General features: G+C 46.7%; 1 protein-coding gene across 11 annotated transcripts in view; it reads left to right on the forward strand.

Moving 5' to 3' along the window:
- The first annotated feature begins 2,030 nt into the window (after positions 1–2,030).
- nfkb1 (nuclear factor of kappa light polypeptide gene enhancer in B-cells 1) overlaps positions 2,031–27,661 on the forward strand; it is a 42,515-nt gene continuing 16,884 nt past the window's right edge. Inside the window, exons 1-6 of one of the 11 annotated variants that reach the window (XM_078954454.1) lie at positions 2,116–2,290; positions 3,118–3,215; positions 6,363–6,406; positions 6,962–7,046; positions 17,705–17,751; positions 17,919–18,017. In XM_078954454.1, the coding sequence (XP_078810580.1) occupies positions 6,368–6,406; positions 6,962–7,046; positions 17,705–17,751; positions 17,919–18,017 (270 nt within the window). In that variant the 5' untranslated portion in view covers positions 2,116–2,290; positions 3,118–3,215; positions 6,363–6,367. Of the gene's footprint in view, positions 2,291–3,102; positions 3,216–6,362; positions 6,407–6,961; positions 7,047–17,704; positions 17,752–17,918; positions 18,018–27,661 lie in introns of all 11 variants that reach the window. The other 10 variants (XM_078954459.1, XM_078954455.1, XM_078954457.1 and 7 more) reach the window with 10 other exon arrangements.

Here is a 27,661-nt window from a genome sequence, read left to right on the forward strand (position 1 = left end):
CACCTGGACCAACCAGGATCCACCTGGACCAACCAGGATCCACCTGGACCAACCAGGATCCACCAGGACCAACCAGGATCCACCTGGACCAACCAGGATCCACCAGGACCAACCAGGATCCACCTGGACCAACCAGGATCCACCTGGACCAACCAGGATCCACCTGGACCAACCAGGACCAACCAGGATCCACCTGGACCAACCAGGATCCACCTGGACCAACCAGGATCCACCTGGACCAACCAGGATCCACCTGGACCAACCAGGACCAACCAGGATCCACCTGGACCAACCAGGATCCACCTGGACCCACCCGGATTCCACCAGGACCCACCAGGACCCACCAGGATCCACCTGGACCCACCCGGATTCCACCAGGATCCACCAGGACCAACCAGGATCCACCTGCACCCACCAGGATCCACCTGGACCCACCAGACTCACGTGACAGACACCATGTCAGCTGATGGGCCGCTCATGCCCAGCTCAATCCAGAAAAGATTCCTTCAGAAGGAAGGCGTTTTCCTTCAACTCTTCAAAGTCTTCTCTGACACCTGTCAATCTGTAACCATCCCAACCCTTAGCCACTCTAACCTGCTGCATGCCCTTCCTTTCTCACTCTCTCTGCCTTGCTCATCTGTACAGGTCAGTCTCTCCCTCTTAAAGGCCCGTTCACACCGGGACGAATTTCGCCGGCGATTTTCGCCGACGTTTAACGCCTCGTGACTAAACAAAGGGCACCAATGTGAGTGTGCACACCGACGCGAAAAAACGCCAAGCGCCAAAGCGTCAAAAAAAAAAACGCCTCGGGTTCGTTTTTTTTTTCCGACGCGTCTCGTCGAAATCTATTCGACCAATGAGAATGGCGCTTTTGCTCACGTGTCTGGAGCTTCTGAAGTTACAGTAAAACACAACTTGGGGGCGCTCAAACACAAAACTGCCTTGCTGAGCACACATACCAGCGAAGAAGTTAGACGCCAAGTAGCGTCAACACTGCCGCAAAGAAATAATGACGGACATTCTAAAATATCCCCTTACCAAGCACCAGTTGGAGCTACTGGTGCTTGAAATATTCATGTTTTCTTTGTATTATTCTGACTAGCGCGTAAATACTTGCTCTCTTTTTCAGAGTGAAAAGCGACTTTAAGAATCGTAAAGTTGCGCAGCGCCACCTTGTGTACAGGAGTATTTCTGTTTTACATTAAGCGCCATCTAACGTCAGGGAATGAAATTGCATGTTCGCTCGGCTCATCGTCAGCGAAAATCGCCTGGGTGTGAACACAAAAAACGTGGCGAAAAACGCTGGCGAATAACGCCTGGCGAATATTCGTCCCGGTGTGTACGGGCCTTTAGTCTGTAGAAACTCCTGCACCTCCTCATTCCACCACCAACTCTCCTGTCATCCTTCCGTCCTGATGACCAAGTACACTCCTACCTGCCTCATCTGGGAGTTTCTCCTGACCACCCAGAGCCTACATTACCTTTTCGTACAAATATCCTTCAGGGTTGAATCTGTTTCAGGAAAAGGTATTTTGCTTTACAGGCTTGTCTGGACATCATTTAAGCTGAAGATGTTTTCTCCTTTGAAACCTTCTTTGCTGTGGATCCATCCAGAATGAAGGAGAGTCCGCACAGATATTTAGTTTGTTCTTCCCCTCAGTAATCCTTACATTTTAAAAATATTCCCGGCTCACTGAAGATAAAAAATAAACCATTTAAGAACCTGAAATTAACACCATAGCTTAAATTCTATCCCGTCTATAAATATGGTTGGTGTGTTTTTAAAAAGGAAATCCTGATCTGTCTCTAACATTACATTCTTCCTCTTTCTGGATCCTGTTGATGGTTTCGGTTTGTCTTGTTGTTCTGGTTCTGTTTGTGGATCCTCCGCGCGTCTCTTTGGTTTGTGTCGCAGAAAAGTTTTTGGGGACATTTTCGCTTTTGCGCTCAGAGTGACACCTCCTCGTTTTACCGCGCTCTCTGTTTCCTTTTACGTCACGGGGAATTTCCAAGAGGAAGGAAGTTGCTTTATTCTCACTTTAGCGCGCGCCCTGTCACCTGCGCTCGCGCTCTCCAATACGTCACTCTCTCGCGCACATTTGTTTCTTCGTTTTAGCTGTTAGAAGCTGCAGGCACGCGCTCGTGTCGTGTGATGACGCATAGCCGTTAAAAAAGGCAGAAATTCGCTCCGACAGAATAATAAACAAAAAAAACAAAAAAATGAGCGAGAGCCCCTGAGGTGAAGCGGCACGAGAACCCTCACCTGCGGACGTTCACCTGAGCTGAACAGGTAAGAACCGGGTCAGAACAGACCACGCCACTTCCTTTCACTTCCTTGTTCTTCGGACATTCGTTTTCGCGCGCGGACTTTACCACAACAAAGAGGCAAAAAGTAGAAATACACTCATTTTATTCCAAGTTTATTGTGTTAATAAGGTGACGGTCGCGTGCTCGCGGCAGTACGGCAACAAAGACAAACCATAAAGAATCTGACCGGAAAACGTTCGGAAACGAGGGAACGTCGGCTCATGGCGGTTTAAGTTTAACACGTGGCGGAATCTCTGACTGTTTGGACCGGACCGTGAACGCAGCAGTCAGACTGGAAGAGCCCACGCACGGGCTCACCGTGGGACCGACAGCAAATGTGTAAATGTGTTCTAAAAGAACGTAAACAACGAGCCTCGCGGCGTTCAGGAGGCTGAGCGAGTTCCCGCGCAGCAGGCACGCGCACAATCAGATGTTCCTACCCAAATTCCGAAGTTGAAAAAAACGCTTTAATAATTGGCACGAAGGATGGGAACATTTTTGTTTTCATAAAAAAGTCCTGGACTATCCCCGCCCCCACCCATACTGTTTACAAATAGGCAGCTGGTTTGTTTATCTGCTGCTCTGTGTTGTTGTTGTTGTTGTTGTTGTTGTTGTTGCTTCGGTTTGAACTGCCAGACAGAACTTTGAGGGTTCTGTGTTATGGGAAGGTTGATTCAAACCTGTCGATGGTGACGGTTTCTGCCTCTTCAGTTTGGAGGAGGTTCTACTGTCATCATCATCACTTTCACAGATGTTCCTGCAATTAAAGAACAAACTGTTAGAACCTCGCTTAAGTTCTTGTCTCAGCAGCTTCTGGAATCACCAATGAGAACACGATGCAAAAGGTCATGAGACCTCCACATTGGCAGGTGAAGCATCTTCTTAACTTGTGGGTGTAGTCTCTGCAGGTAGGTGTAGTAGGGCGTCTGCGTGGATGTAATTGCTTCAGTAGGGCGTCTGCGTGGATGTAATTGCTTCAGTAAGGAGTCTGCATGGGTGTAGTCACGGCAGGAAGCCGTCTGCGTGGATGTAAGTGCTTCAGTTGGACGTCTGCGTGTAGTCACTGCAGGAAAGCGTCTGCATGGGTGTAGTACCACGGCTGTGTGGGTGTTATTGCTTCAGTTGGACCTCTGCGTGGGTGTAGTTGCATCAGTAAGGAGTCTGCGTGGGTGTAGTCACTGCAGGAAGGCGTCTGCTTGGTGTAGTACAGCGTCTGCCTGGATGTTATTGCTTTAGTAGGGCGTCTGCGTGGATGTAATTGCTTCAGTAAGGAGTCTGCATGGGTGTAGTCACGGCAGGAAGCCGTCTGCGTGGATGTAAGTGCTTCAGTTGGACGTCTGCGTGTAGTCACTGCAGGAAAGCGTCTGCATGGGTGTAGTACCACGGCTGTGTGGGTGTTATTGCTTCAGTTGGACCTCTGCGTGGGTGTAGTTGCATCAGTAAGGAGTCTGCGTGGGTGTAGTCGCATCAGTAAGGAGTCTGCGTGGGTGTAGTCGCATCAGTAAGGAGTCTGCGTGGGTGTAGTCGCATCAGTAAGGAGTATGCGTGGGTGTAGTCGCATCAGTAAGGAGTCTGCGTGGGTGTAGTCACATCAGTAAGGAGTCTGCGTGGGTGTAGTCACATCAGTAAGGAGTTCGCGTGGGTGTAGTACAGCGTCTGCGTGGATGTTATTGCTTTAGTAGGGAGTCTGCATGGGTGTAGTCACTGCAGGAAGGCGTCTGCGTGGTGTAGTACAGCGTCTGCGTGGATATTATTGCTTTAGTAGGGAGTCTGCGTGGGTGTGGTCACGGCAGGAAGTCGTATGCGTGGATGCAATTGCTTCAGTTGGACGTCTGCATGGGTGTAGTACCGCGTCTGCGTGGGTGTAGTCGCATCAGTAAGGAGTCCGCGTGGGTGTCGTCACTGCAGGAAGGCGTCTGCGTGGTGTAGTACAGCATCTGCGTGAATGTTATTGCTTTAGTGGGGAGTCTGCGTGGGTGTAGTCACGGCAGGAAGCCGTATGCGTGGATGTAATTGCTTCAGTTGGACGTGTGCGTGGGTGAAGTCGCATCAGTAAGGTGTCTGTGTGGGTGTAGTCACTGAAGGAAGGCGTTTGCATGGGTGTAGTCACTGCAGGAAGGCGTTTGCATGGGTGTAGTCACTGAAGGAAGGCGTCTGCATGGGTGTAGTACCGCGTCTGCGTGGGTGTAGTCGCATCAGTAAGGAGTCCGCGTCGGTTTAGTCACTGCAGGAAGGCGTCTGTGTGGTGTAGTACAGCGTCTGCGTGGATGTAATTGCTTCAGTTGGACGTCTGCGTGGGTGAAGTCGCATCAGTAAGGAGTCCGCGTAGGTGTAGTCACTGCAGGAAGGCGTCTGTGTGGTGTAGTACAGCGTCTGCGTGGATGTAATTGCTTCAGTTGGACCTCTGCGTGGGTGTAGTCGCATCAGTAAGGAGTTCGCCTGGGTGTAGTCACTGAAGGAAGGCGTCTGCATGGGTGTAGTACCGCGTCTGCGTGGGTGTAGTCGCATCAGTAAGGAGTCCGCGTCGGTGTAGTCACTGAAGGAAGGCGTTTGCATGGGTGTAGTCACTGCAGGAAGGCGTTTGCATGGGTGTAGTCACTGCAGGAAGGCGTTTGCATGGGTGTAGTCACTGAAGGAAGGCGTCTGCATGGGTGTAGTACCGCGTCTGCGTGGGTGTAGTCGCATCAGTAAGGAGTCCGCGTCGGTTTAGTCACTGCAGGAAGGCGTCTGTGTGGTGTAGTACAGCGTCTGCGTGGATGTAATTGCTTCAGTTGGACCTCTGCGTGGGTGTAGTCGCATCAGTAAGGAGTTCGCCTGGGTGTAGTCACTGAAGGAAGGCGTCTGCATGGGTGTAGTACCGCGTCTGCGTGGGTGTAGTCGCATCAGTAAGGAGTCCGCGTCGGTGTAGTCACTGAAGGAAGGCGTTTGCATGGGTGTAGTCACTGCAGGAAGGCGTTTGCATGGGTGTAGTACCGCATCTGCGTGGATGTAATTGCTTCAGTTGGACCTCTGCGTGGGTGTAGTCGCATCAGTAAGGAGTCCGCGTAGGTGTAGTCACTGCAGGAAGGCGTCTGTGTGGTGTAGTACAGCGTCTGCGTGGATGTAATTGCTTCAGTTGGACGTCTGCGTGGGTGAAGTCGCATCAGTAAGGAGTCCGTGTGGGTGTAGTCACTGCAGGAAGGCGTTTGCATGGGTGTAGTACCGCGTCTGCGTGGATGTAATTGCTTCAGTTGGACCTCTGCGTGGGTGTAGTCGCATCAGTAAGGAGTCCGCGTAGGTGTAGTCACTGCAGGAAGGCGTCTGTGTGGTGTAGTACAGCGTCTGCGTGGATGTAATTGCTTCAGTTGGACCTCTGCGTGGGTGTAGTCGCATCAGTAAGGAGTTCGCCTGGGTGTAGTCACTGAAGGAAGGCGTCTGCATGGGTGTAGTACCGCGTCTGCGTGGGTGTAGTCGCATCAGTAAGGAGTCCGCGTAGGTGTAGTCACTGCAGGAAGGCGTCTGTGTGGTGTAGTACAGCGTCTGCGTGGATGTAATTGCTTCAGTTGGACCTCTGCGTGGGTGTAGTCGCATCAGTAAGGAGTTCGCCTGGGTGTAGTCACTGAAGGAAGGCGTCTGCATGGGTGTAGTACCGCGTCTGCGTGGGTGTAGTCGCATCAGTAAGGAGTCCGCGTCGGTGTAGTCACTGCAGGAAGGCGTCTGCGTGGTGTAGTACAGCGTCTGCGTGGATGTTATTGCTTTGGTAGGGAGTCTGCGTGGGTGTAGTCACGGCAGGAAGCCATCTGCGTGGGTGTAGTCGCATCAGTAAGGAGTCTGCGTGGGTGTAGTCACTGCAGGAAGGCGTCTGCATGGGTGTAGTACCACGGCTGCGTGGGTGTTATTGCTTTAGTAGGGCGTCTGCATAGGTTTACTCACTGCAGGAAGCCGTATGCGTGGGCTCAGTTGGACGTCTGTGTGGGTGTAGTAGGGGGTCTGTGTACTGACACCGCCCACATGGTCAATGGACAAGAAGCTTCAGATTCAGCAGATGATGATGGTTTAACCTTTGATCTCTGCAGACGCCATGGCTGGAGACGACCACTACCTCCGTGCTTCTAACCAGGTACGTTCTTCCTGCTCTGCAGGGGGTGGAGCCTGCAGAACAATGACCCAGATGTTTGTGAAAACCTCATTTTTGGACAGATGTTCATGATGTTTTCGTAGTTGAGCTGATCTGCTCTGTGAAGATCATGGTCCACATGGGTGGGTTGGCGGTTTGGTTCCCTGGTCCCACATGAAAAAGTTGGTGAACCCCTCATAACCTCCGTTGGGCGTGTTTCTTCCAGCTGAACCTTCTACCATCCTGTCCCGTCTGAAGAGGTTCCACCAGTCTTTTGGTTCCAGTTTTCTGAATGTCAGGTGTTCTGCAGGTTCTGGGGGGTTCACCAGCCTACCTGCAGCACGAGGACCAGGATGTTCTGATGAGCGTGGTTTTCGGATCGTTCTATGTTCATGATGAAGAGCAGTTCCAGGACCTCCAGGTTCCTCAGCAGAGTCCAGGTTTTCAGAGTGATCTGCTGCAAACACCAAGCAGCACAGATGGAACCGGTCTCATTGCAGAGGTGGAGTCCAGAACTTCCTCAGAACATCCTGACACCAGAACTCTGTGTGTGTCCAGCAGATTTATGGAAACTTAATCATGGATCCGTCCTGGGAGTTTACTCATTTCCCTGCGATGCCTCAGTCCACGTCTCTGCAAACAGGTGAGTCCTCGTCACAGACCGGTCGGGTGTGTCTGACCTTCAGAGCCTCCTCATCCTCGCGCCCCCGAGCAAAGGCAGGAGCCACGGGAAAACGCCAGCGTCGTTGGTGACCCCGTCTTTATTTCTGCTCCCTGAAGGTTTCTCTAAACCTGAACACGACAAACCAGATCAAACGCAGAACCGAGCTGCAGTCGCTGCTTTGTTCCGGATCGGGTTCTGAACCTCTGGTTTGGTCTGGATCCAGACTGAACATCTGTTCTGGATTGTCGGGGGTAACAGACTCTGGTTCACTTTCAGCGAACTCAATGAGTCCAGTCTAAAGAACAAACATCCAGTCAGGTTCACTGGCTGTGTAACAGTGGGCAACCCAACACACTCAGAGTCCAGGAAGGTCATTCAGGGAGTTGTTGAAGGGGGGGGGGGGGGCTGACATTCGAGTGTCTTTTTTTGTTTTTTACACATCACTGTCCTGGTTCTGACATCTCATTATACACTCTGTATGTCTGTTCAAATGTAAAATGTTCAATAAACAAAGTTATATAGATAAAACAAGAAAGGTCATTCAAGGTTAGAGCCTCGCCAAATTCACCGTCCCAGGATTTCCCATAGTAAATCTGCAAATACGCAGCAGCTGGAAGAGAAAAAATCCAATAAAACAATAAAAATATGTAAATAAAGCAAATATGTTAAATAGTTTGTACTGAAAAAACAGATTTTCTCCACAGCAGCTGCTAAAACTGAAAATGGTTCCCTTTGAAGCTGGATTTACCGCCTCAGCGATTTCTGCTTTTCTGGGACGGTTTTCACACGTGTGTGCATGTTCGTTGGAAGTTCTGCTTTCCTGCTGCAGCCTCTGCCGGTTCTCAACCTAAAGTTCTGGAAGTTGAGAATAAAGACGTAAAAGCGGTTTTAGATGAACCAGAGCAGAAACCGGACTGGTCTTTGGAAACTTTGACAGTTTGACCGACGCCTGTCTGGACCGGCTCTGATGGAATCGGCTTTTTTGGCGCTTTTCTCATAATGGAGGACATGTTTTTCTGAGGATTTCTTCATTCAAATCGTTTTGAATCAGATAAAAAAATACGGTTTAAAAAAATAGTCTTTGTGACGAAACATACGCTGGGCGGGACCACGGTCTCCAAGCTCCGCCCCTTTCTGATCATCCACGTGCAGACCAACAGATCCATGAAGGTCTTTGTTTTCCTGGACTGAGCTGAAATCTGGATCAGAACCAGACGGATGGACGGACCTGATGCTGCTCTGCGTTTTTGTTGTAATGCTAATGTTAGGTTGGGGGTGTGAGGGGCTGTAAGCTGGCAGAGGAGCGCGTAAACGTATGGATGATGGGAAGTGGGGGTGGGTTTGTGGTGAGCCTTGACGCCGCCACCGTTGAATTCCTTTCTCCCGCAGAAAAGTCGCCACTCGTTGGTCCCCGGAGCGGATGTCCCGGCCATTGGGCCCCCCGTCTCTGTTGGCGGTCACAGCCGGCGCGCATGTTGTGGTTTGGCGCTCACGCCGGTGATTACGGCGTCCTTCATCCGCCTTACTGGATGGACATGTCCTTTGTCTCCTGTCCAGTCTCTTCTTCATGGTTCACTCTGTGGCTCTTCTTGGTTTTGTTCCGCTGAAACCTGAAAACTCCAATATTTAGTCAAACTAACAGATACGTGTTGCCATAGAAACGTCATGATTTGGGTTAAGCTTGGTTGTCTTCAGCCATGATCACTATTCTTCATGATTATGCGACTTTTCCAATGGAGTAACACGCATTGACCCGGTGACGGTGTGCGGCCGTGGTTCCTGCTGTGGCCCCGCCTCCTGCAGCAGCAGGTCATCTGAAGGGTCTGTCTCCATTAGGGTTGTGCCGATGGACGATATCATCGTCCATCGTGATGGGTGACTGACATCCCGATGGAGAGACCACCATCGTGATGCCACGCCCCCGCCACGTTGCGCGTCGACATCATAAGCCGCGGTTACATGTACAAAATATCTTGATGGGGTCAATGGTCGGATTAGAATCCATCCGTGTACATGGGCCCAGAAAAATGTTTTCAGAATATAAAAACGTTCACTAAGGTCACAATTTCGGTCGGAATAAATCATTCGCACACGCGCAGTTTGAAAACCGGAAGAGGATATAACTTCCGCCGAGCGGCTTTTTTTCCAAACTTTATTGAATGTAACAATTCAATACAAAACAATGTTAAACAGCGCCGAGCGGCTATATACATTGACATGTCAGCTCGGTAAAATACGAGACGATCTTCTAAACGTGCTTTTAATAATGTTACGGTTATTATGAAACACCTGTTCGCTCATCATTTGAATTTTAATCCGTGTGGTCAGTGCTTTTTCTGAACGGAGCCAGGATTAGCAGTATGCTAACACGGGCTAACAACATTAGCTTTGGGTGGCGCTGCATCCTGTGAATAACATCAGCCTTTATTTAGTCGGGACACGACTGGAAACACAAATCCACGTGATTGATTGAATGTTTTCTAAGGACTGAGCGACATTTCTGCTTTGAAGCTCAAACCGCTGTGTGCTGACGATCCGAACTGTGCTCAGACACACGTTTAGACCCGGTTCTGAGTTTGATAGCTTGTACCCCTAGAGCTGCGGGACGGATCGCAGTCTTAAATCTCCCACACATACCGCTCATGTACCCCCCCCCCCCCCTTCCCATCAAACATAAAGCTGTAAATCCGCCCTCCGCCGGTCCACTTCGCTAGTTAAGTGCGGGAGCGGACTACTTCTTTTCTATTTTGCTTGTTACTTTTTCTGTTAAAGTCACTTCCCTCAGTTTATACTGGATCATCGCGGATTAACCATTAGTTGGGAAATAAAATGAAAAAAGCAAAATAATGAATAGCAGTTATATAAGAACGAAAAATTTAAAAAATACCCCCCCCCCCCCCCCCCCGACGATGTCATCGTCCATGCCGATGGTTGACAGCAAACATCGTCAACGGCCAAATTAGGGGACATCGCCCAACCCTAGTCTCCATTACTCCGTGATCGCAGTGACTCAGCCCCTCCCACACACAGCTACATAAGAGGGGTCACTCCACATAAGCTCTGTTATTTGTTTGGAGGTTTTGTCGTTTCCCTTCATTTTATTGTTCTTCACCTTCACATTTGGGCCGTTCTTGTCTTTGTTTTGACCATCTGATGATGTCAGATGCTGCATGTGAGCCGCTGGGCCAATCAAATCCCAGAAATCAGGAGCAAGCAGCCAATAAGGAAAGAGAAACTGAACAGTCGGAAAGAAATCAGGTTTCCTGCAGTTTCATCTTTCATTGAGTGTGAATGATTGACAGGTGGAGACGCTGGCTTCAGTGTGACAGCGTCATCTTCATCTGGGAGGGGCTTCTTCCTCCTCAGTCGGTTTGTGGTTAGGAAACCACTCCAACTTATTTGACAGGGAAATGATGCCAACAGGAAAACGTGTGAAGCACCAGGAACGGGTTTGACTTGGTGCCGGCTAAACAAACCAAACTCCTGCCCCGGTTCTGCAGACCTTTCTGGATCTCATACTTTCAGAGCACCCCCCCAGACCAGAAGGGAGAAGAATACTCCCCCCCCCCCTAACAGGGCTCCAGACTAACCTTTTTCACTAGGAGCACAGTGGCCCCCTACTGAAAATTTTAGGGGCACAACCAGAAAATTTAGGGGCGCATGGCGTAAATCAACATGCTAACCAAATCTACTAATTTCCACCGTATTACTAATAAATACTTTAATAATAGATGCAGAAATTACAATGAGCTGTTTCTAATTCAGTGTCACATTTTATTCTGCACTTTTGAAGATGCAACAAGAAGGTAAACTGACAGCAGCATCGCTGTCACGACAGTACAACTAAGTAAAAATAGTAAAAAAAATACCATACATTTAGAATAAAAAAAAGTTTTTAGTAACAAAGTGATTACCGTAGTAACCTTTTGGTCATTTCACAGTTTCAAACGATACTTAAATGTATGTAAACATTAGGGGATGGAAATACATGTTGGTGACACCAAATAGGTTCAGCCAAGATGCACAATAATTTGAAATCACCCAGGTGAACTCAACGCTGCACAGATCACCTGGTGTGAGATGTATATTTTTGTTTTTGCTCCAACATCACCTGTCAATCAAAACAAAAATATCACGAGAAAGGGGCGGAAGCAAGACCCCAACCTGAGCGAACGCAGCTGGAAATTTAGTACTGAACTGACTGAAAGCTGCCCTACAGACTACAAAACAATGCATTATGGGACATGCGTCCTGAGGTTTTTTTTTAGTTCACTGATTAATTAAAATAATCTTAAATACCAACTGATTAAAAAAGGCTACATACATCACAAAACATTAAAATAATTATAAAAGATGTAATATCACAGATCATACTGAGGGGGAGAGGAATATTAAAACTAAATTGAATCTTAAGGACAACTCCAACTTCCTGTTCCTCTTCAGTCTCGCTGCAGCTTCGCCTTCATGCCCCACCCCCACCCCCAGGGCGCTGGTTCATCGTAAACACGTCTATCGTTGCATTTTCAAAACGTGTTTTAAATGTGTCTAAGACTAAATCGTGTTGTCGCTCACACGTGTTTAAAGTTCAAGCCCCGTTAGCTGTCACGCATGTAGGTGTGGGACATTTATTCTTATCAGCTGCCCCGACTCCCGCGGGAGCGGTGTGCTGCAGTGACAGCCGCGCACGAGAACAGTGCTTTGCTTCGCGAGTTTGAGACCCCTGCTGTACACTCTGGCACTGGTACACTAGCCGCAGGTCGGAAGAACGAATCAATAGTTCTCTTGCTCATAGCTCAGACGCACATATCAGGTTGTGATGATATTTGTCTCCGTTTCCTTCCCACAGATGTTTACGCGCACTCGATTATCTCTAAGCCCCGCCCCCTACACACATTTTAGCCACTTGCAGTGACCTTCCCTATTCTTCTCACACGCATTGGCCGCCTCAGGCATCACTCAATGACACGCGAGTGTGCGCTCGCGTGTGCTCCAGTCTCATGAGTATTCGCGCGAGTGTGTGTGTCTGTCTGCGCGTGTGTGCGCTCGCGTCTCATTGATGATTTCATTGATCATTGACGTGCCCCTTCCACGTTTAATGTATAAAACATACGGTGGGTGGGGGAGGCACATTTACTGGTGGCACATGTGCGACTGGATGTAAAATTCAGTCGCACACTCTCAAATTTTGGTCGCAAAATGCGACCATTTGGTCGCAGTCTGGAGCCCTGCCCCCTAATCCACAAACACATGTGGATTGGTCAGGAGAACTGCCATCAACCCCCCCAGAACTCAGTGTAAAGTGTAGAGACAGAAACCCCACTGCCCCCCCCTGGATCAGAGTTTTGACCATCACACATCTCCTCTCCGGTACTCTGGAGTGGACTTACCGGGGAGTTTTGGTAGTCTGGTTGAAGAACCCCCTCTAGTCCCCCTCCTTACATACAAAGACCCCCACCCTGGTCTTTCAGTTCAGAGGTTTTCAACTGTCATGAGATGTTTCAAAGGCGTGTCTTCCAAGACTGCCCAACACTATGCAGATTCTTATGGTTCTAAGGCCAGACCCCGCCCACCAGCGGAGCTCGTTAACCCTGGCTGGGACGTCAGCCTCACTTCCTGGTTCCTCAGTTTCTGCTTCCTCTACGTGTGATCAGATCAAGTAGATCCTCACGGTCTTCTGTCCTCCTGCTGATTATGTTTAACTGCCCGTTAAGCGTTAACTCCATCTAAGGAATAAAATGTTTTGGTGCTAATTTTGACAACATTTGACCAAATCCAGAACTTCAGGCTTTGATCACAAAAAACTAACAAAATATCACAAAAGCAAAGACATTTAGTCAAATTGTTAACAAATCTTCATGTTTTTTTTGTCTGATTACTTTTTAGCTTTAATTTAAAAAAATATGAATTTCTGTAAAAACAGATAAAATGATTAATGCAATGAAACTAAATGGGTCAAACAAAAACATGGGGGTCAGAGGTCACTGTCAGACTAGATACTAGTTGGTTTTGTCCTGCATGAATGAGGACTTTGCTCACAGCTGATGGAGACAAAATTCTCTGCTTCACCTTTCAGAGGAAACGTCAACATTAAGTTATAAAATGGACCTGTTCAGAATAAAAATAGGACAAAGAGGAGTTTCATGACGCGTCTTTTGTGGGACGTCCACTCTCCTCTCAGTTCCCTTTATGGGTCTGTGCAGCGTTGCAGCAAAACCAGTGTTTTCTATTGATGTCTTTTTATCTATTACGGTAATCGTTATTGCTTTTGGGTTAGGGCTCTAAATTCTCTATTGTAAGATTCATTGAAAATGAATAAAATAATTGATTTAGTGCTGTTTTGTCATGGATGCGTGTCTGCACGTATGTGCCTGAAAACATGGCAGACAAAGATGTAGATGAAAGGTCTTAAAGGTCGTTTTTGTGGCTCATCCATCAGACAGATGAGCTGACATTTTTGGTTTGCACATTGATCAAAGGGTTTAGTCTATAGACACTTGAAGTCTCCACTTTATTATTGACATTTCGTTCAGCTATGTGTGTGTACCTTCTAGTACTACACTTGTAGTACTACACTTGTAGTACTACACTTGTAGTACTACACTTGTAGTGCTACATTTGTAGTACTACATTTGTAGCACTACATTTGGGTGCTGGGTACTTTGGCTTCAGCGTCTGTCCCGCCTAAAACCGGCCTCGATCTCAAACAGACTAGTGTTGCAGACTCGTGGCACTGATTCATGTCATGGACTCCACACAGTTTCTTGGTGCAGAACCGTGACATGGATTCGGACCCGTCAGATCAGAACCAAAACCCAGACAGCTGAGCTTCATGTAATGTCGTGGATGAAAGTGTATCCACCTTAATGTTGGGTTGTAATCTTTGTATTTTCGTGAGTTTCCAAACTCTTTGGAGATAATTAAAGGTTTTCTCCGCAGACTGAGCTTCATCTCACAGGATAAGGATGACGTGTTCAGACTGTAATTCAATTCAGTTTTATTTCTATAGCCCATAATCACAACAACAGTCGTCTGAATGGGCTTCATAAATTGAATTAAATACATTTTTTTGGACGTTTGGTTTTTGTATTGACTTAAATTTAGACACAATCCCAAACTTTAGTTTCACAATTCTTCTTTCTCTTTCGGCTTTTCCCATCAGGGGTCGCCACAGCGAATCATCCTTTTCCACCTCACTCTATCATGAACATCTTCTACCCTAACATTAGCCAACTTCATGTCCTCTGTTAAGACATCCATGTATCTCCTCTTTGGCCGTCCTCTTGCCCTCCTGCCAGGCAGCTCCATCTCCAACATCCTTCTACCAATATATCCACTATCCCTCCTCTGAACATGTCCAAACCATCTCAGTCTGGCTTCTCTGACTTTGTCGCTAACACAGGCAACATGAGCCGTCCCTCTGATGTACTCGTTCCTTATCCTGTCTAACCTGGTCACTCCTAAGGAGAACCTCAACATCTTCATCTCCGCTACCTCCATCTCAGCCTCTTGTCTCTGTCTCACTGCTACCGTCTCTAACCCATAGAGCAGAGCTGGTCTCACCACTGTCTTGTACACCTTTCCTTTGAGTCTTGCTGGCACTCTTCTGTCACACAACACTCCTGACACTTTCCTCCAACCGCTCCAACCTGCCTGCACTCGCCTCTTCACCTCTTTTCCACAATCTCCATCACACTGAACTGTTGACCCCAAGTACTTAAACTCCTGCACCTTCTTCACCTCAGTCCCCTGTAACCTAACGCTTCTACCTTGATCCCTCTCGTTCAGACACATGTATTCTGTCTTACTACGACTGACCTTCATGCCTCTTCTTTCCAGAGCAAACCTCCACCTCTCTAGCTGTTCCTCCACCTGCTCTCTACTCTCACTGCAAATTACAATGTCATCCGCAAACATCATTGTCCAGGGAGATTCCTGTCTTACCTCGTCTGTCAGCCTGTCCATCAGCATAGCAAACAAAAAAGGACTCAAAGCTGATCCTTGGTGTAGTCCCACCTCCACCTTGAACTCCTCTGTCTGACCTACAGCACATCTCACCACCGTCATACTTCTCTCATACATGTCCTGAACTACTCTGACATACTTCTCTGCCACTCCAGACGACCTCATACAGTACCACAGCTCCTCCCTCGGCACCCTGTCATACGCCTTCTCTAAATCTACGAACACACAATGCAGCTCCTTCTGACCTTCTCTGTACTTTTCCATCAACATTCTCAAAGCAAAAATGGCATCAGTGGTGCTCTTACGGGGCATGAAACCATACTGCTGCTCACAAATCTCCACCTTCTTCCTAAGCCTGGCTTCCACTACTCTTTCCCACAGCTTCATTGTGTGGCTCATCAACTTTATTCCTCTATAGTTGCTGCAGTTCTGCGTGTCACCCTTGTTTTTAAAGATCGGGACCAGAACGCTTCTCCTCCATTCCTCAGGCATCTTCTCACTCTCTAAAATCCTATTGAACAACCTCGTTAGAAATTCCACTGCTGTCTCTCCTAAGCACTTCCATACCTCCACAGGTAGGTCATCAGGACCAACGGCCTTTCCGCTCTTCATCCTTTTCAGAGCCTTCCTAACCTCATCCTTTCCAATCTCTGCTACTTCCTGCTCCACAACAACCACATCTTCCTCCCTTCTTTCCCTGTCATTTTCCACGTTCATCAGCTCCTCAAAATACTCCTTCCATCTTTTCTGTACACTCTCTTGGGTTGTTAGCACCTTTCCATCTCTGTCCTTAATCACCCTTATCTGTTGCACGTCCTTCCCATCTCTGTCTCTCTGTCTGGCTAGCCTGTACAAGTCCTTCTCTCCTTCCTTTGTGTCTAACCTGTCATATAGCTCATCGTAAGCTTTCTGTTTGGCCTTTGCCACCTCTCTCTTCACTCTACGCTGCGCTTCCTTGTACTCCTGTCTACCTTCCTCAGTCCTTTCTACATCCCACTTCCTTTTAGCCAACCTCTTCCTCTGGACGCATTCCTGTACTTCCTCATTCCACCACCAAGTCTCTTTACCGTCTTTCCTCTTTCCAGATGACACACCTAGCACCTTCCTACCTGTTTCCCTGATAATCTCTGCTGTAGTTTCCCAGTCCTCTGGAAGCTCATCCTGACCACCCAGGACCTGCCTCAACTTCTGCCTAAATTCCTCACAAGTTTCTTCATTCTGTAGCTTCCACCACTTGGTCTTCTTTTCTGTTTTCCCTCTCTTCTTCTTCCTGACCTCCAGAGTCATCTTACACACCACCATGCGGTGCTGTCTGGCTACACTCTCTCCTACCACCACTTTGCAGTCATTAACCTCTCTCAAATGACCTCGTCTACATAGGATGTAGTCCACCTGAGTACTCCTACCTCCACTTCTGTATGTCACTCTATGTTCCTCTCTCTTCTGGAAGTAAGTGTTGACTACAGCCATTTCCATCCTCTTCGCAAAGTCCACCACCATCTGTCCCTCCAGATTCCTTTCCTTCACACCAAACCTGCCCATCACCTCCTCATCACCTCTGTTGCCCTCACCAACATGCCCATTAAAGTCTGCTCCAATAACAACTCTCTCTCCTCTGGGAAAACTCTCTATGACCTCATCCAACTCACTCCAGAATCTCTCCTTCACTTCTAACTCACAGCCAACCTGTGGCGCATACCCACTGACTACATTCACCATCACCCCTTCGATTTCTAACTTTAAGCTCATCATCCTGTCTGAGACTCTTTTCACCTCTAGAACACTGTTTACAAACTCCCCCTTCAGAATCACACCTACCCCGTTTCTCTTCCTATCAACACCATGATAGAACAGTTTGTATCCTCCTCCAATACTACGTGCCTTGCTGCCCTTCCACCTTGTCTCCTGCACACACAGTACATCTACCTTCCTTCTCTCCATCATGTCTGCCAGCTCTCTGCCTTTCCCTGTCATTGTGCCAACGTTAAGAGTCCCTATTCTCAAACCTATGTTCCTGCCTTAGAGTCCCTATTCTCAAACCTATGTTCCTGCCTTGACTTTAGTTTCACAATTAAACTTTTAAAAGTGCAGATTTGTACACCTTTGTCCCTCTAGTATTACCGGATGGTCTCGTTTTCCTAACGTTCTGGATTTGCGATGTAGCTGTGATGCTGCAGGAGGAAATCTGAGTAGGTCTGAGCAGGCCGAGGCCGGCTTCATCGTCTCTGAGCCGGGAAGCTTGCAGAACCTTCAACACGCCGCCTGTTCACCACCTGCGCAGACAAACATGCAGCTTATTTCAGAGAAACTGGTCGTGAAGCTACAGCTGATGCAGCAGATCCGTGTTCTGAATGTTCTCTGTCAGAACTTGGGAAAGACCCACAGGGTGTTTTTTTTTATCCATTTGTGGTTCTGAACACATCATTCCACCAATGAAGCTCTACAGCAACTTTTAAGATGTTTAATGTACAGAATATACATGCGGGAAATCCTGTGTTTTCTGATTCTCATTTCTGTCATTGTTGTTAAAAGAACACGGAGAAGGACCAGGAGATTCCAGAACAAGTCTACTAGATCTAGAACAGAACAAGTCATCAGTTTCATCTGTAGATGACTGGAACCATGAGGATGTACATGAGCCCCCCCAGAATGATGCTGAGTCTGTGTGTTTGTAGTTTCAGCGGACGGACCGTACCTGCAGATCCTGGAACAGCCTAAACAGGTAACCCAGGCACACCTGCAGCTACGCCCCAGATAATGGGGAAGAAGCCCCTCCCCCAGACCACCACAAGTTCTACTCTGTATTTATGGTTCCTCCTCAGGGGAACCTGCATGGTTTCACTGAGGAAAGCTACCGTAACACAAAACTGACTCATTACTGTTCTCCAGCGCGGCTTCAGGTTCCGGTATGGCTGTGAAGGTCCGTCCCACGGTGGTCTGCCCGGAGCCTCCAGTGAAAAGAACAGGAAAACCTACCCGACCGTCAAGGTAAGACTTCCTGTCTGCTTTGGTGGGTTGGATCACAGAGAAGAAAGCAGAAGCTTCAACTTCAGGTCCGCTCAAACTTCACCAACGTGAGAAGAAACCGTCTGACGTCCAGCGGGTGAGGTGTGCATAGTTTGTTCTAGAGTTCTCTACAGCCGGTTTGTTCTACAGGTCTCTGCTGCAGAAGGTTTGTTCTAAAGTTCTCAACAGCAGGTTTGTTCTAGAGTTCTGTACAGGAAAAGGTGTGTTCTAGAGTTCTCTGCAGGAGAAGGTTTCTTCTACAGTTCTCTGCAGCAGTAGGTGTGTTCTAGAGTTCTCTACAGCAGGTTTGTTCTGGAATTCTCTGCAGCAGCAGGTTTGTTTTTGAGTTCTCTACAGTAGGTTTTTTTGTAGAGTTCTCTACAGGAAGGGGTGTGTTCTAGAGTTCTCAACAGCAGGTTTGTTCTTGAGTTCTCTGCAGCAGAAGGTTTGTTCTTACGTTCTCTACAGCAAGTTTGTTCTAGAGTTCTGTACAGGAAAAGGTGTGTTCTAGAGTTCTCTACAGCAGGTTTGTTCTTGAATTCTCTACAGGAGAAGGTTTGTTCTAGAGTTGCCTACAGCAGCAGGTTTGTTCAAGAGTTCTGTGCAGCAGAAGGTTTGTTCTAGAGTTCTCTGTAGCTGGTTTGTTCTAGAGTTCTTTACAGCAAAGGTTTATTCTTGAGTTTTCTACAGCAGGTTTGTTCTTGAATTCTCTACAGGAGAAGGTTTGTTCTAGAGTTCTCTACAGCCGGTTTGTTCAAGAGTTGCCTACAGCAGTAGGTGTGTGCTAGAGTGTTCTGCAGCAGAATGGTTGTTTTTGAGTTCTCTACAGCCTGTGTGTTCTAGAGTTGTCTGCAGCAGGTTTGTTCTGGAGTTCTCCACAGCAGTAGGTTTGGTTTTGAGTTCTCTACAGTAGGTTTTTTTGTAGAGTTCTCTACAGGAAGGGGTGTGTTCTAGAGTTCTCTACAGCAGAAGGTTTGTTCAAGATTTCTATACAGGAGAAGTTTTGTTTTAGAGTTCTCTACAGCCGGTTTGTTCTAGAGTTCTCTGCAGCAGCAGGTTTGTTCAATAGTTCTGTGCAGCAGAAGGTTTGTTCTAGAGTTCTCTGTAGCTGGTTTGTTCTAGAGTTCTTTACAGCAAAGGTTTATTCTTGAGTTTTCTACAGCTGGTTTGTTCTGGAGTTCTCTGCAGCAGAAGGTGTGTTCTAGAGTTCTCCGTCGCTGGTTTGTTCTAGAGTTCTCTACAGGAGAAGGTGTCTTCTAGAGTTTCTGCAGCAGTAGGTGTGTTCTAGAGTTCTCTACAGCAGGTTTGTTCTGGAGTTCTGTACAGGAGAAGTTTTGTTTTAGAGTTCTTTGTAGCAGCAGGTTTATTCATGGGTTCTCTACAGCTGGTTTGATCTAGAGTTCTCTGCAGCAGAATGTTTGTTCAAGAGTTCTCTACAGCAGGTTTGTTCTGGAGTTCTGTACAGGAGAAGTTTTGTTTTAGAGTTCTTTACAGCAGAAGGTTTATTCATGAGTTCTCTACACCTGGTTTGTTCTAGAGTTCTCTGCAGCAGTAGGTGTGTTCTAGAGTTCTCTACAGCAGGTTTGTTCTGGAGCTCTGTACAGGAGAAGTTTTGTTTTAGAGTTCTCTACAGCAGGTTTGTTCAAGAGTTCTGTACAGAAGTTTTGTTCTAGACTTCTCTACAGGAAGGGGTGTGTTCTAGAGTTCTCTGCAGCAGCAGGTTGGTTCTAGAGTTCTTTACATTAGAAGGTTTATTCATTAGTTCTCTACAGCTAGTTTGTTTTGGAGTTCTCTGCACCCGAAGATTTGTTCTAGAGTTCTCCGTAGCTGGTTTGTTCTAGAGTTCTCTACAGGAGAAGGTGTCTTCTAGATTTTCTGCAGCAGTAGGTGTGTTCTAGAGTTCTTTACAGCAGAAGGTTTATTCATGAGTTCTCTACAGCTGGTTTGTTTTAGAGTTCTCTACAGCCGGTTTGTTCTAGAGTTCTCTGCAGCTGGTTTGTTCTGGTGTTCTCTGCAGCAGAATGTTGTGTTCTAGAGTGTTTTGCAGCAGCAGGTGTGTTCTAGAGTTCTCTGCATTAGATGGTTTATTCTAGATTTCTCTACAGGAAAAGGTGTGTTCTAGCGTTCTCTGCAGCAGAAGGTTTGTTCTAGAGTTCTCTACAGGAGAAAGTGTGGACTAGCGTTTTCTGCAGGATAAAGTGTGTTCTAGATTTCTCTACAGCAGACGGTTTGTTCTAGAGTTTCTGCAGCAGAAGGTTTGTTCTAGAGTTCTCTGCAGCAGGTTTGTTCTAGAGTTCTCTACAGCCGGTTTGTTCTAGAGTTCTCTACAGCCGGTTTGTTCTAGAGTTCTCTACAGCCGGTTTGTTCTAGAGTTCTCTACAGCCGGTTTGTTCTAGAGTTCTCTACAGCAGAAGGTTTGTTTTAGAGTTCTCTGCAGCAGGTTTGTTCTAGAGTTCTCTACAGGAGAAAGTGTGGACTAGCGTTTTCTGCAGGATAAAGTGTGTTCTAGATTTCTCTACAGCAGACGGTTTGTTCTAGAGTTTCTGCAGCAGAAGGTTTGTTCTAGAGTTCTCTGCAGCAGGTTTGTTCTAGAGTTCTCTACAAGAGAAAGTGTGGACTAGCGTTTTCTGCAGGATAAAGTGTGTTCTAGATTTCTCTACAGCAGACGGTTTGTTCTAGAGTTTCTGCAGCAGAAGGTTTGTTCTAGAGTTCTCTACAGGAGAAAGTGTGGACTAGCGTTTTCTGCAGGATAAAGTGTGTTCTAGATTTCTCTACAGCAGACGGTTTGTTCTAGAGTTTCTGCAGCAGAAGGTTTTTTCTAGGGTTCTCTGCTGGTTACAGACTCCAGCACATGGTAATGAAATGACAGTCTCCCCTCAGGGCGTCTCTGATGACGTTTCCTCAGAGTCTGAATCTCCATCATGCTGCGGTTGAACCAGAAAAGATGGGAAATCCCCAGAGACTGCTGCCGGAAGAATACGCATTTGTAGGATCGGGACGTACAGGTTTTAACCGATGTTCTTCTCATGTGGCGTCAGGTCTGGGTGGGAATTTGCATGAATGTTTCCAGAATGTTCCTGCTAGTTTTCCTGTGGGGGTCGGGTGTTATTGGGCCTGTAACTGATGCGTGGGGTCAAGAGACAGAAGGTCATGCCACCACTGATCAAGGTCTAGACCATGGAGGGAAGAAGTGGTGGGGCCATGATGATAATGAAGAAAATGACGGTGACAATGTTGAAGTCATTTTGGCGCGCTGATGCGTTCAGGGTCTTCGTGGTTTCATGGTCAAGGCAGAACTTTATCTGAGTAGCAGAAACGTTGCACGATTGCGACTTTTTTATCTGAATATTAATATTAAGCTTCACTGTTTTTGGTTTAGGGGTTTCAGGGTCTGGATTCTGGATCTGGATCATGTAAGAGTGATTGTTTGGAAACAAAGATCCACCATGGCCTGATGAGTTTGTGAAGTATGTCTACCTCAACGTTTTCCCTAAGGTCCCTGCAGATGAAACCCTGTTCCCATTTTCTGCCCTGCAGTCTGTGCGTGGGGGGGTCAGAAGATTCCTCTGCTGGTCCGGACCTGCCCCAGAACTTCATGCTCAGAGACACACAAGCTTGTGCACGTGTCTGTTGGGAAATTCCTCCCGGGACGCCTACATGTAATTAGAAGGAAGTCAAAGTTGGGGCAGGAGGAAAGATGATGACTTTCAAGTTGGAGATCAAAACTCGGCGTCTAGAGCAGCGGCGGCGCCCACTCTGACCCACAAACGGAGTCGGTTTCACACAAGGCTGCTGGGAAAGCGAGGTCCAGGCTATTGTCTTGTTGAGCCCTTGAACGAAGCGGTTCTGAACTGAGTCTGGCTTTTCAAACCCGTCAAACACTGCAGCTCAGCTGCATCACTGCAAAGCAGGAACTCGTGCAGGAAGTTCGGAGTCCTGCTCTGACATGTGACTCACTGTGGTTTTCATTCAGATCATGCAAACCAAGGGCTCACTTTGTAGTGTCATGATGGTAGAAGTCCTCTGAAATCAGCTGAACTGGCACCTTCAACCGTTTCACTGTCACCTATTCCTGTTTTTTAAGGATGGAAGTGTTGAAGTTGTAGGAGAAGCTGTAGATGGACAGCAGTTCTTCATCCTTTTGTCCTTCCTGTGCTTCACTTTTACTTTGAGATGAAAACAGCTGTGATGAGGATGTTATTTTCATGATCTACATGATCTACAGGCTTGGAGAGAAGGACTTGATATGCATTTACATGCACACGTCAATGCGCCTGCTTATACTGCAGGTTTGAACTGCAAAATGTTTGTGGCTACTGGGACCAATCAGGAGCCTCAGACACCAATACGTCTTCACGCCAGGAAACCATCAAACTGTGGCGACCGCTGAGTTTCTAGGAACTGCATTTGTCTGCCGGATCGCTTCAATAAGCCGCCCTAACCGGGAAGAGGAAGTGGGCTTGTGTTTATTTAACACAGCAGTTGCAACAGTCCTTCAGGCAAATGTCTGCTTTGGTATGATACACAAACAGGAACCATCTTTTCTGATTTTCTCTCTGTAGAACCCAGGAAAAGAACTGAACTGATGAGACGCTGAAGTTCAGCAGATTGAACTGCTGCACTGTAGTTCACAGAAACACTAAAAACATCATGATTTACATCTTTTAAGCACATGGATGTCAGCGGTGCAGCCTCATTGTCCTCTGGGAAATTTTTACTCGTTAAAAAGTCACATCAGTGTCTTAGCCGAAGAGAAACGATGGGGGGGGGGGAAGTGGTTAGAGACACAAACCTTCCACAGAATCCATCCATCCGTATACAACCGTGCATCCCTCTACAGCTGTTCATCCCTCTACAGCCGTTTGTCCGTCTACAGCCGTTCGTCCGTCTACAGCCCTTCATCCCTCTACAGCCCTTCATCCCTCTACAGCCCTTCATCCGTCTACAACTGTGCATCTGTCTACAGCCGTCCGTCCGTCTACAGCCGTTCGTCCGTCTACAGCCGTTCTTCCGTCTACAGCCGTTCGTCCGTCTACAGCCGTTCGTCCGTCTACAGCCGTTCGTCCGTCTACAGCCGTTCTTCTGTCTACAGCTGTTCGTCCTTCTACAGCCCTTCATCCGTCTACAACTGTGCATCTGTCTACAGCCGTCCGTCCGTCTACAGCCGTTCGTCCGTCTACAGCCGTTCTTCCGTCTACAGCCGTTCGTCCGTCTACAGCCGTTCGTCCGTCTACAGCCGTTCTTCCGTCTACAGCCGTTCGTCCGTCTACAGCCGTTCGTCCGTCTACAGCCGTTCTTCTGTCTACAGCTGTTCGTCCTTCTACAGCCCTTCATCCGTCTACAACTGTGCATCTGTCTACAGCCATCTGTCCGTCTACAGCAGGGGTGGGCAAACTGCGGCCCGCGGCCTGGATTCCCCTCTTCTGCAGTCTGTGCTCCAACCTGAAACCCTGGCTGGAGACCCTGTCAATCAATCTCCTCAGTCCATGCCGTATCTCCTGTACAGAAATGCGGAGCTCTTCAGATCAAAAATCTTTGATCGATCAGAACTTTGTTTTCATTCTAATATCCTGGAACTTATTTCTATGAATGTATGAATGAATGTATGAATATATGTTTGAGAATTTAAACAAGAGAAAAGGTGAAAGGAATTTTACTCCCATAAACGTCTGTAATAATCATTCTCCGTGGATTTCACAGATCACGGTTATTTTTAGAACGTAACTCCTGCAATAAATGAACTCTGTACTGGTGAAAAGGTAAGACAGAAATTTGCTTTTTCAGTAATAATGGATGAGAAACAGAAGTGCAGGACTATCGAATTACATAAATGCCAAAAATTGAAAGGGCGTAAAGACAACTAAGCGGGCGTATTTAGAAGCTGAGTGAGTGAACCTTACAACTGTGATGGCGCAATTCTAACCAAGCGACCCCGTATTTTACAACTGAACGGCTGAAATCCTAACTGAGCAGTGATCCTGCTCCGTCAGTTCTCCTTTGCGCCCTCACCTGGATTTACGCTCAGTGTTATGGGGGCGTTTTTGTCACTTGGGGGCGGTATTCAGGGGTGTGTTTGTCACTAAGGGGCAGGAACCTTTCTGGTTGATCTGATTGGCTGAAATTTGCATGCCAAGCAGCGGGGCGGGACTTTCATTTTGGGGCTTTAATAGAAATCGAACAGCGGCTGTAACGTGGATTTAAAGCATTAAAACGGTAACAAATGCAGTGAATTTCACATGAGAAAAACCTACAGCACAAAAACCCCGCTGCACTTTCTTACCTTAGTTTTGGGTCGTTGGTTAATGTTTTAATCCACGTTACATCCGCGTTTTTTTTCTATGATTGCCTCTAACAGGGGGGGGGGACAAACAAGTTTGACACAAAGAGCTGACATCTCTAACTGTGATAGTCAAAGAGCCACACCACACACTGACCTGCCAGACAGACACACAATTACAGCCATATTATTTCCCATAACTCCCTCCTCTCCTTAAAACAGCACTGGATTAAACGGCGCCGTTTCAGTTTAGTGTTTTTTCTGTGTTTAACGTAAACACACATACCGGTGAAACGTGCACGCTGGTGTGTTTAAAAAAGGCAGCGAGCGCAAAACTGAGTTGGTTGTGATTTATTTTTTCAGTCATCAATCAGCATTTCTAATCCATCAAAGTCCTCATCTTCTGCATCTGGAACAGCTGGACTACATCTCCATCAGACACGCCGGCTTCCCTTTCCTCATCATCAGAGTCCGTCTCTTTGCTATGCGGCTCCAAAGAACAGTGAAAGCAGACGCCTCAGGCCAAGTTTAAGTCCTGCAGTCCCAAAGTGTGGCGTAACTCGCCCGTTGCTGCGTCCCGGTAAGGGGGGAGGAGGATGGCTCTTTTCACGGTCATCTGCTGGAAGTAGCAGCGCTGACCCTCCAGTCGATCTTCCAACACAGGCCTTTCCTTTTCCGCGGAAACTCAGCTGCTGCTGCGTCTACTTGTCTTGTCGGAGTTGGTTTTCCAGCGTCCTCACTTCCGAACCATAGATTCATTATTTTAAATTCTCTGGGAGCTGAGGTTCGATAAGTTATAAAGATCTTCAAAGGTTCGGACTTCTTGCTTCTTCCAATAACTCTTCTGATCAACGTTCAAATGTGTCAGCAAGTATCTCAATCCTTTTGTATTAACACAGAGAGTGAACCACAAATGCATTTCTAAAGAAAAAACATCGTTTTTATTGCCTTTTAATCAGAATTGTTCGCTTTAAGCTGTGAATGCAGACATGCAGCAGCCGGCTGCCAAGGGACCGTCAACAAAGTGCAACCTCTGTGAACTGTGAAACACCACTGTGTAAAAATCAATAATCTTACAAAAAAATCATAAAACTATTATAAAGCATGTTATTGTTACAATACATATTTTGTAGGAAAGTCCATCTTCATTTATCTTGTTTCATATACTTTTTCAAATTTTAATAGATATGAATCATGACTAAAGTTATCAGTTACTTGACATGACCTTATTGTAATACTAAAATAAAGATTGTCAATAGTTCACTTTGTTTATTTATAGGAATTTTTCATATTTACAAATGGATCAGATTTGGTCAAAAATCCTCAATAGCTCTGAAGATGCCAGAATTTTTTTATTTTTTTTGCATAATCTTTATTTTAGTAGGAAAATATAATATAATAAAATAAAATAAGGTCATGATTAGTCAGTACAGGAAGTTTTGTGTCACTAACTACAGCATCTTCAAAGCCATTGAGCATTTTTGACCAAATCTGATCAATATTTTAATATGAAAAATTCCTTACAATAAACGTGAATTATGACATAATATTTATTGCAGTAGGACAATAAGGTCATGATTAGTCAGTACAGGAGGTTTGGTGACAGAAGCTTTAGTATCTTCAGAGCTATAGTGCATTTATGTTATGATTCATATCTCTATTAAATTTTAAGAACTATAAGCAATAAAATAGAGGTTGACTTTCTAACAAAATTTAGTATAATAAATAATAATATAGCATGACTATGCTGACGAGTCTTCATTACCAGTTCATATAAATATAGACATTTATTCGCTTTTTAAAAGTTCACTGATTTTTACAGAATGCTGTTTCACAGAGGTTGCACTTTATTGACGGTCCCTTGGCAGCCGGCTCGCTGCTCTGTTTGCATTCACAGCTTGAAACGAACAATTCTGATTAAAAGGCAATAAAAATGAACTTTTTTCTGTAAAAATGCTTTTGTAGTTCACTCTCTGTGTTAATACAAAATGAGTGAGATACTTGCTGACACATTTGAACGTTTATCAGAAGAGTTATTGAAGCAGGAAGTCCGAATCTGTGAAGATCTAATTTAACCGAACTGCAGCTGCTCTATTAAGGTTCACTCACTCAGTTCCTAAATACGCCCGCTTAGTTATCTTTACGCCCTTTCAGTTTATGGCAGAAACGTAATTCCATACAGGACACAGCGCAGCTGCCCAAACTGTGAGAAGTGTGACGCAGCTCTTAAAGTCTTTATTATGATGGGAGAGGATGATTATTGTTTTTTTGTGTTTTTTTTAAACGCATCAGTATATTTTTCCTTTATTTTTGTCTTTGAAAATCATAGTGTTATTTGGTCAATGTTTTATTTCATAAATAGTGTCATGATGAATGAATGAAAACTTTGTTCATAGCACTTTACAACTCCTTGAAAGTACCAAAGGGCTTCACAATGAAAAAATATCTAAAATGGGAACAAAATTTTTAAACTAAAAACTCTAGAATATTCTGTTTTAAAATCTAATTTTCAATCCAAACGTTTTCATCTACATTCCATGTTATATCATTCTCACTGTACACATCTGCTTGTGGTCCGGCCCTTCTATCGAATTTTAGAACCCAGTGTGGCTGTGAGTTAAAATAATTGCCCACCCCTGGTCTACAGCCATCTGTCTGTCTACAACCGTGCATCCGTCTACAGCCGTGCATCAGTCTACAGCCGTGCATCCGTCTACAACCGTGCATCCGTCTGTAACCGTGCATCCGTCTACAGCCGTGCATCCGTCTACAGCCGTGCATCAGTCTACAGCCGTGCATCCGTCTACAGCCGTGCATCCGTCTACAACCGTGCATCCGTCTGTAACCGTGCATCCGTCTACAGCCGTGCATCCGTCTACAGCCGTGCATCCATCTACAACCGTGCATCCGTCTACAGCCGTGCATCCGTCTACAGCCGTGCATCCGTCTACAGCCGTGCATCCGTCTGTAACCGTGCATCCGTCTACAGCCGTGCATCCGTCTACAGCCCTGCATCCGTCTACAGCCGTGCATCCGTCTAGAGCCGTGCATCCGTCTACAGCCGTGCATCCGTCTACAGCCGTGCATCCGTCTACAGCCGTGCATCCGTCTACAGCCGTGCATCCGTCTACAGCCGTGCATCCGTCTACAGCCCTGCATCCGTCTGTAACCGTGCATCCGTCTGTAACCGTGCATCCGTCTACAGCCCTGCATCCGTCGGTAACCGTGCATCCGTCTGTAACCGTGCATCCGTCTGTAACCGTGCATCCGTCTACAGCCGTGCATCCGTCTACAGCCGTGCATCCGTCTACAGCCGTGCATCCGTCTGTAACCGTGCATCCGTCTACAG

The sequence above is a fragment of the Oryzias latipes genome, chromosome 10 (genome assembly GCF_053564925.1).
Source record: "Oryzias latipes strain Hd-rR chromosome 10, Olatipes_Hd-rR_3.1".
Lineage (NCBI taxonomy): Eukaryota > Metazoa > Chordata > Actinopteri > Beloniformes > Adrianichthyidae > Oryzias > Oryzias latipes.